Raw genomic sequence first — 9,215 nt, 5'->3', positions numbered from 1 at the left:
ACCACAAAGTGAAACCGCTGGGCTTCCTCGAAGGCTGAACGTGCATCCGTTAACCTAGCTCCCTTAGCTCTAAAAGAATTGACTCCGGTCGATACACAGTCGCTCGGGGAAGGCGACCCCGAGTTTCTAGTACCCCCCAAAGCACTATCAACGGGATGAGAAGGCGGTAGCAACAGAGAAACCACCTTTTGAGAACCGGGAACCACGGGCACTGCAGGCTCGGATGATGCTTCCGCTCCGGAACCCGGGTCCAGCCTCGCCCTGCTTTGAGCGCCATCACCCTGTAAAGGCATCTCCCGCTTGTTGTTATCGTTCTTTAGCCTGGAGGCTAACGACCCTTCCCCCTCCTCAAAGGAGCGCGGCCTCGCCTCGAAAGGCTTTTCGATTCCTACGACAACAAGGTTAACTCGCAGAAAGGAAAATTGCCTCTCCAAATGAAAGAAGGGAAAGGAAAACCACAACACACACCATGATGTTTTGCTCCCCATCTGCCCCGGGACACAGCTCGCCACCTGCGCTCGTCACAAGTCGAGTGGGTCGCCATCTTCCGAACCCAATCCGGGGAATGTCACTCGGCGCCCATGCAACCGCTGCAGAAGAAGAAAAAATGGCACGGTTACAAAATCAGCCTTCACCGCAAACGAAATTGAGAAGGTACGGAGTGTGCCACTTACGTGTATAATTCCATTCCTCGGGGAATGGCATAAGTTCCACAGGGATAATGTCATCCGTTCGGACTCGGACAAATCGACTCATCCACTCTCAATCTCCATCCTCTTCATCATCGATGATGAATGGCGTGGTCAACCGGCATCGCAAGGTTAACAAGCCCCGATGATGAAAGGGACGGTACAACCGGATGAGATGACTGAGCATGAAGTCAAGCCCCGCCTTCTCCGCGAAAAATCTCATCATCAACACTATCCGCCAAAAGTCTTTTCTCACCAGCCCAAGGTGTTCTTCTCTTATCGAAGAAGCAATCTTCGAGGTACGCTCTCGCTGGTCCTGAATACTGGAGGCGGAATTCTCCCCTCTCTGCCGAACAAACCCCGATGTAGTAGTCATGGAGGTGGCAAAATCAGGGAACTAAAGCAGGAATTTATACAAGTACGTTAGCACCGAAGTAGCGAAAGGCTCAACCCAGAAAAGGAAAGATAACCGCGTAAAATAATGGGGTCTCCAAAGGGGCACAAACGACCCTATATATGGAAAAAGCGGCGACGATCCTCCTGCCTAAAAGGTTAAAGACGTTATCACCAATCCTGAGGTGGTACGCGACCTCGAGGATCTCCCTCAAGGGAAGTTAGGCTCCAAGAAGCCAACAATATTATCACAAATCCCGAGGTGGTGCCCAACCTCGAGGATCTCCATCAAGAGAAGTTATGCTCCAGGAAGCCAACAACATTATCGCCAATCCTGAGGTGGTACCCGACCTCGAGGATCTCCATCAAGAAAAGTTAGGATCCAGGGAGCCGACAACATTATCGCCAATCCCGAGGTGGTACCCGACCTCGAGGATCTCCACCAAGAAGAAGTTACGCTCCAATAAGCCGACGGCATCGTTACAAGTCCCGAGGTGGTACCCGACCTCGAGGACCTCCGCCAAAAGGGAGATAAGCACCAAAGAAACAAGCATTTAAGCTCCACCCATATGGGCTTGACCATGCGGTATCATCTAAGTTCGGGTAAAACCTCGTTTTTGATCTACCAATAGCGCCTTAGGGCTATCTACGATGAGTTCAAAACAAGTTTCCGGGTGGCTCAGGTTTGAACGAACCCCGCTCGGAGACTGCCCTCGAGAGCTGAAAGGCAGACCCTATTCTAAGGGTCCCGAGCAAATTTCCCTCAAAGAGTATTGCAAGGCCTAAGGACTGTTCTCGAAAGTTTGAAGGTTTGAAGTGTTATCCTCATTCAGCCCGAAGTAAGGGTTTCGACGACCCAAGTCTATCGGTCCAACCCGGGTTTGGTCTAAGAAAAGGCAAACGGTTCTGCGGGGAGCCATACCAAACAATCAAAGGTCAGAGAATTGCACTCCCACTTGGGCTCGATATCGACAACGACCGCTAGGATCATGCATTCAGAGTTTCCATAAGCACAAATAAAAGGAAAACAGCAAGCATCAAAGACAGAATTGAAGAAACATCTTTGTATTCATGAACATTCGATTACAACAGCCCACAAGGGGTCCTTACATATGATTACTAAAGCCCACGAGGGGTCCTTACATAGAAACAAAGAAGTGAAAGGGTGCACATACAGCAAAACCCTAGAGCCTAGCCTACCCTCGAAGGTCCATCCTTGGTAGTGCATTGAATGGCGCTGAAAAGACAAGTCCATGAGACATCCCGGTTATCGTGAAGGCTCGCGTCACAAGTCGATATCATCAGTATGACGTCATCACGGGAAGCCCGAAGAGTTGGATATCAAAATCGTTTCCTATCGCTTCGTTCTATGAAACGCGGAGACTATCTGTATACGGCAAAATTGGAAGATCCAATTTCTCATCATTAAGGCACTTCGGAAGACCACCTCGAAGGCTCGAGGCCATGGTCGAGCATCCTTCCTCGAGGGTCGTCGACACTCGACCCCATGGTAGCATTGGTCACGATAATGGTAGAGATGGGGAGTTCCCAAGGCATACGCCTAGGGCTGACAGAGTCTACTGGTCTATTCTGAATCCGAGCCAGGGTATCATCTAGTTGTCCCATCTCCCTATCTTTGTAATTAATGCCTCTTGTACTTCATTGAGATTCCCCTCCTATATAAAGGGGATCCATGTCATTCTTGTAATGTCTGTTGCTTCAGCTGCTCCACACGAATATACAAAGAACATTCTCTCTGCTCTCTAACATACTTTCTTGTTATTATTGCTTTCATTTATTATCTTCATACTTGTTCTTCATTTATTGCTTATCATTGGCCATAAAGAGCCTTCGTTAGTTATCTTATATCTGTTAGCCCTACCCCGATCACCCTCGATAGCTCGTAGCCGAGCCCCGGAATCGGCCTCGAGGCCCCGAATTGACAAGCTCGAGGCCCCGATTGACTAGCCTATCGGTTTGATTATCACTCTCTCCTTAACCTTTATCTTGTTCCTAAGTCTCACCTATCTAGCATCAACTTCTTAACAACTAGCATAAAAATAGATCACGTATTTTTAGAGTCCCATCGACTAATTTAATTGTTATTACCACTTTCACGGTAAACACCTCTAACGTTGGTTTGCCTAACAATTGAAATGTTAGGCGCCATCATGGTCCCGACGATGGGAATGCCGGGTCGTGACAAGTTGGTATTAGAGCCCTAGGTTGCCTAGGTCTCACAATTCACGAGTAGGCTTAGTAGAGTTTGGAGGATTGGTAGACGTCTGTACTTATCTTCCAGAGGCTATGATGTTTAGGAACAAATTTCACTTCTATTCTTCTCTGTTGTGCGATTTTGTTCTCTCATTGGTAATTGTAGCTCAAAAACAAGACAAGATGCCCCCACAAAACCCCAATAAATCTATTTATAGTGGGCCAAAACTCGGGACTAAATTCGGACAAAAATTCCCTTCCAGGTCAAGTATGCGACCGCATTTCTATTGCATAACAGACATGCGGTCCGCATTATCGTCACAACCATCACATCTTCAAAACCCTAGTTCCTAGGTGTTCGTCGCATTTAGGTTATGCGGTCCGCATTGCTGATTTGCGATCGCATTAGTCACCGCATTTTCTGCTATCAGCAACTTCTACACGGAGTTTGCGATCCATTATGCGGCCCGCAAACCTGTTATGCGGTCACATAATGGACCGCATTTCTTGCACATGAATTTGGCCAACAGACTGTTGGGCTTTGCGATTCCTTTTAGCATTATGCAGTCCGCATGTTGAATTTGCGATCGCATTTTGCCCTTTTCTTGCCCTTTTTTGCGGCTTTTTAATTTCATTTTCATGTTCTTAGGTCCTTAAACCTCATACACTGCAAAAACATTAAAATTACATAAGTATAGAATATAATTGCATTTAAAACAAGCTAAAATCTAAGCAATTTGTATTAAATGTGCCGAAATTCTCCAGCACATCAACACCCCCAACTTAAACTCTTGCTTGTCCATGAATACCTCTAAGAAATCCTCCACCATATCGGAGAATATTAACATCATACACCTTTGGAAAGTGGCGGAAGCATTGCATAACCCCAATGGCATCCGGCTAAATGCAAACGTCCCATATGGAAAAGTGAATGTTGACTTTTCCTGATCTTCCAATGCAATTTTGATTTGATTGTAGCCGGAGTATCCATCCAAGAAGCGATAGAATGACCTTCCTGCTAGCCGATCAAGCATTTGATCAATAAAAGGCATAGGGAAATGGTCCTTGCACGTAGCACTGTTTAGCTTCCGGTAATCCATACACACCCTCCACCCGGTCACCGTTCTTGTTGGGATGAGCTCGTTCTTCTCATTTTCAATCACAGCCATGCCTCCCTTTTTCAGCACACATTGCATCGGGCTCACCCAAGAACTATCGGAAATAGGGTAGACTACCCCGGTATCCAACCACTTGATGATTTCTTTCTTTACCACTTCTTGCATTGAAGGGTTTAACCTTCGTTAATGCTCCACACTTGGTTTACTCCCATTCTCCAATTGGATCTTGTGTTCGCAGATTCCGGCGGGAATCCCCCGGATATCCGCAATTGTCCATCCAATAGCTTGCCTATGCTCCCTCAAGACATTCAACAATTGCTCTACCTGCACATCATTCAACAAAGAAGAGACAATTACCGGTAAAGTATCATTTGAGCCAAGAAATTTATACCTCAAGTGTGGTGGAAATGGTTTGAGCTTTAGTTATGGTGGCTCAATGATTGAAGGCTTTGCGGGAGGAGTGGCTCTATTCTCCAAGTCGAGAGAGAGCTTCTTCGGAGCATAGGTGTAAGACCCAAGCCCTTCCAATGCATTGACTGATTCCATATACCCCTCCATATCTTCACCATCAAAGTTTACCAAAATAGCCGCCAATGCCTCACCTAGGCATTGTTCTTCCATCTTCATTTCAACCGCATATTCCACTTCATCAACAACATCAATCACCGAGATGCTTTCATATGCATGTGGTAGTTTCATACCCTTGCTTGCCTGGAATGTAATCTCTTCATCATTTACACGGAATTTGATCTTATTCCGTTCCGAATCTATTAGTGCTCTTCCTGTGGCAAGGAATGGTCTCCCCAAGATGATAGGGATCTCTTTGTCAACTGCACAATCAAGGATGACGAAATCGGCGGGTAGATGGAACTCTCCCACTTTCACAAGCACATCATCAACAATTCCCACCGATCTCTATATAGAACAATCGGCCATTTGTAACCTCATACTTGTAGGTCTCGGCATACCTAATCCCGCTTGCTTGTAAATAGCAAGAGGAATTATGTTAATGCTAGCCCCATTATCACAAAGAGATCTTACAAAATCACGTGCCCCAATAGTACATGGAATGGTGAAAGCTCCCGGGTCTTCTTTCTTTTGAACGGTAGTTGTTGCAATGATGGAACTAACTCGGTGAGTCACATTTACCACTTCATTCTTGGTGGTTCTTTTCTTTGTGATCAAGTCCTTCAAATATTTAGCAAAACCCGGCATCTCTTGAAATGCTTCCACGAATGGAATGTTTACCGATAATTGCTTGAGAATGTCATAGAACTTTTCAAGTTTTCTATCATCAACCTTCCTCGCAAGTCTTTGAGGAAAAAGAGGAGGAGTTCTAGGAATAGGTGGTAGAGCTTTTGGTGTCTCTTTTACCTTTTCCTTTACCTCTTCCCGATTCACTTCTTGAACTTTCCACTCTTCCAGAACCTTTTCAACTTCAACAACCCTTGGCTCTTCAACCTCAACCTCTTGCTCGGACTCTTCTACTTCAACCGCTTGTTCACTCTCTCCTTGTAGTACCTTCCCACTCCGAGTAGTAATTGCCATGATGTGAGAAGTTGGACCAATTCCACTACCCTTTGGGTTCGCAATTGTGTCACTAGGAAGTGTTCCCTTTTTCTTTGGATTTTGTTCCCTAGAAAGGTCTCTCATTTGCATCTCCAATTTTCGAATGGATGCGGTATGAGAACCCACAAACTCGGTCATATTCCTAATAGAAGTGTCGGACCTCTCTTGATTTTGCAATACACGTTCAAGCATGCTTTCCAACTTGGAATCACTTGAGGACCCTTGATTTGGATATTGACCCTTTGGTGGAACATAAGGGTTGGAACTACGATTTGAGAAGTTGTTGTTGTTATTCCAATTTCCTTGATTTGAGCTACGTTGTTCATTTCGCCACTGTTGGTTGCCCCCTTGCGGGTTAGGCCTCCATTGATTTTGTTGTCCTTGACCTTGGTATTGTTGCCTTTGATATCCTCCTTGAGAGTTGTTGACATAGTTTGCTTCCTCAAAGTCTTCATTTGACATGGGTTGCACATCCTCCACCACATTTACCTTTTTCGTTTGGCTTTCAGAGAACATCTTTGTCAACACGTTGACATTGGTGGCAAGCCCTGCTATTACTTGATCTCTCTCTTGATTCTCCTTAATCAGGTTGGTCAAGGAGGGAGAACCATATGTAATTCCACCTGTGGTGTCCTCTGAATGCCAAGCTTGATTGTGTTGTGCCATTTTGTCAAGGATTTGTGTGATCCTTGCGAATGTCTTGTCCATAAAAGATCCATCAGCTGTATTCTTGGCTATAGATTGGTTAATAGCATCTAAACCCATGGAGAATTTCTCCAACAAGATAGAGTCCGGAAAACCATGATTGGGTGACCTCACCAAGTATAACTTGAATCGATCCCATGCTTCATGTAGATGTTCTCCCGATAGTTGCTTGAAGAAGAAAATTTTATCCCGAAGCTCAGATTTCTTGCTTTGCGGGAACCATTTAGCTAAGAATGCTCGGACAAGTTTAGGCCAAGAATGAATGGAACTTGGTGGCAAATTTTGAAGCCACTTCCTTGCGTCCCCAGCTAGTGAGTACTTGAACACCCTCAACCTTAGGGCATCATCTGAGACGTTGTTCTGCTTATGCATAGCACATACACCCAAAAAGTTCCTAAGGTGTTGTGTCGGATCATCATCAGTGGAATTCCTAAAAAACCCCTCCGCTTTGAGCATTAGGATTAGACCATGTTCAACTTTGAAAGTTGAAGCACCAACAACCGGAGGTACAATAGCATTTGTATCCTCAATGTACTCATCTATGTCTGTAAAAGGATTTTCATCCATTTCTTCCTCGTATTCGGCCATGTCTTCCTATCAACACCAAGCAAAACAAGCAAAGTGTGATGGAATAGAATAAGACGTAAAGTAAAGCACACACTAATTAGTAATTTCAAAACCATATTCCCCGGCAACGGCGCCAAAATTTGATACGCTCAAATTACACTTTAATTAAGTAGTGTAAAGCGGTCGGTGTCAAATATAATAACCCAACAAGGTTGGGGTCGAATCCCACAGGGAATAGGCGTGAAAAGGTTACCCAAGTAGTGTGCTACTTGACTTAAGTCATAATTCTATTCCGTTAATTGTAACAAGAGTATGATATGATTGTGATTTGAAGAGATAACTAATTGTAACGTTGAGAATGTAAATAATTTGATTAAGGAAACCAAGGTTGTGTTCCCGTTAATTGAATGTAATGCTATCGGTGTTAATATGATATATTTCTAATGGAAGGTCCTTTAGATATGCAAATGATTTCTAAATGACTATCCAATATTTTCCAATAGTTGGGTAGTATTTCCTCTTTATGATTTTCCAAATATAAAAGAGTTTCAATTAAGAGTAATCAATTTATGGCAAATAAAATCCACGTATTCCTAAGCGGTTCTATTAAACAAGGTTTAAAGCCTTGAGTCTTTGATATTTACTTCTACCAAACTCTAACCAACTTTTCCAAGTCAAGAAAGAGTTTAATGGAACTTGTTAATGTTTGCAACCACCAACAATAAATGAAGAATGAGAAGCANATATATATATATATATATATATATATATATATATATATATATATATATATATATATATATATATATATATATATATATTCAATGTTAATCACCCATTAACATAACACCCATTTAGGGTCCACCCCGTAGTATTTAAAGCTAGCTACTCATACTAAAATACAAAAAGATGAGAATATTAAATGCCATAAAGCTTACAAAGTGCAAGATTCTTCACTCCTAAAGCTTCCAAAAGAGAGGAATATTCAAAGGTTGGCTTGTAGCTCAAAAACAAGACAAGATGCCCCCACAAAATCCCAACAAATCTATTTATAGTGGGCCAAAACTCGGGACCAAATTCGGACAAAAATACCCTTCCAGGTCAAGTATGCGACCGCATTTCTGTCGCATAACAGACATGTGGTCCGCATTATCGTCACAGCCATCGCTACTTCAAAACCCTAGTTCCCAGGTGTTAGTTGCATTTAGGTTCTGCGGTCAGCATTGCTGATTTGCAATTGCATTAGTCACCGTATTTTCCGCATTCAGCAACTTCTACAGGGAGTTTGCGATCCATTATGCGACCCGCAAACCTGTTACGCGGTCGCATAATGGACCGCATTTCTTGCACTTGAATTTGGCCAATAGACTGTTGGGCTTTGCGATTCCTTTTAGCATTATGCGATCCGCATGTTGGATTTGCGGTCCGCAATTTCCCATCTGCGATCGCATTTTGCTCTTTTCTTGACCTTTTACGGCCTTTTGATTTCATTTTCATGATCTTAGGTCCTTAAACCTCATACACTGCAAAAACATTAAAATTACATAAGCATATAATATAATTGCATTTAAAACAAGCTAAAATCTAAGCAATTTGTGTTAAATGTGCCGAAATTCTCCAGCACATCAAGGCCGGGGTACTTTTGGTAGAGGCCATCCTCCTAGGCCATCAGGCATCCCACGGTACTTCAAGTGGTCGTGGCTCTCATATGCCTTATCCCGATCAGCTAGCCTACAGTGCACCGTCGGCTCCTATTAGTGCACCTCTGCTCCAGAGTTTTCAGGGTGGTTACTCAGGCCAACAGGGTCAGTTTCAGGGTTAGCAGCCACATCAGTCGAGGTCTTGTTATACTTGTGGTGATCCGAGGTAGATTGCTAGATTTTTCCCTCGAGCATCAAGCAGTTCTCAGCATCAGAGTTCTCGTGCCACGGTTCTGGTACCAGGTGCTTCACCTCCCGCT

General features: G+C 43.9%; 1 protein-coding gene across 1 annotated transcript; it reads right to left on the bottom strand.

The window, feature by feature from the left end:
* Nucleotides 1-3,701: 3,701 nt before the first annotated feature.
* On the bottom strand, nt 3,702-4,465 carry LOC109210049 (RNA-directed DNA polymerase homolog). The gene is made up of 2 exons (XM_019373421.1): nt 4,152-4,465; nt 3,702-3,771 (listed from the first exon to the last, which is right to left on the bottom strand). The coding sequence occupies exons 1-2, from the start codon at nt 4,463-4,465 to the stop codon at nt 3,702-3,704; spliced, it is 384 nt and encodes a 127-aa protein (XP_019228966.1).
* Between the last annotated feature and the right edge of the window lie 4,750 nt (nt 4,466-9,215).

This window comes from Nicotiana attenuata, unplaced genomic scaffold (assembly GCF_001879085.1).
Source record: "Nicotiana attenuata strain UT unplaced genomic scaffold, NIATTr2, whole genome shotgun sequence".
Lineage (NCBI taxonomy): Eukaryota > Viridiplantae > Streptophyta > Magnoliopsida > Solanales > Solanaceae > Nicotiana > Nicotiana attenuata.
Note: the sequence above shows the minus strand (reverse complement) of the source record. Positions and strands in the feature narration are given on the sequence as shown.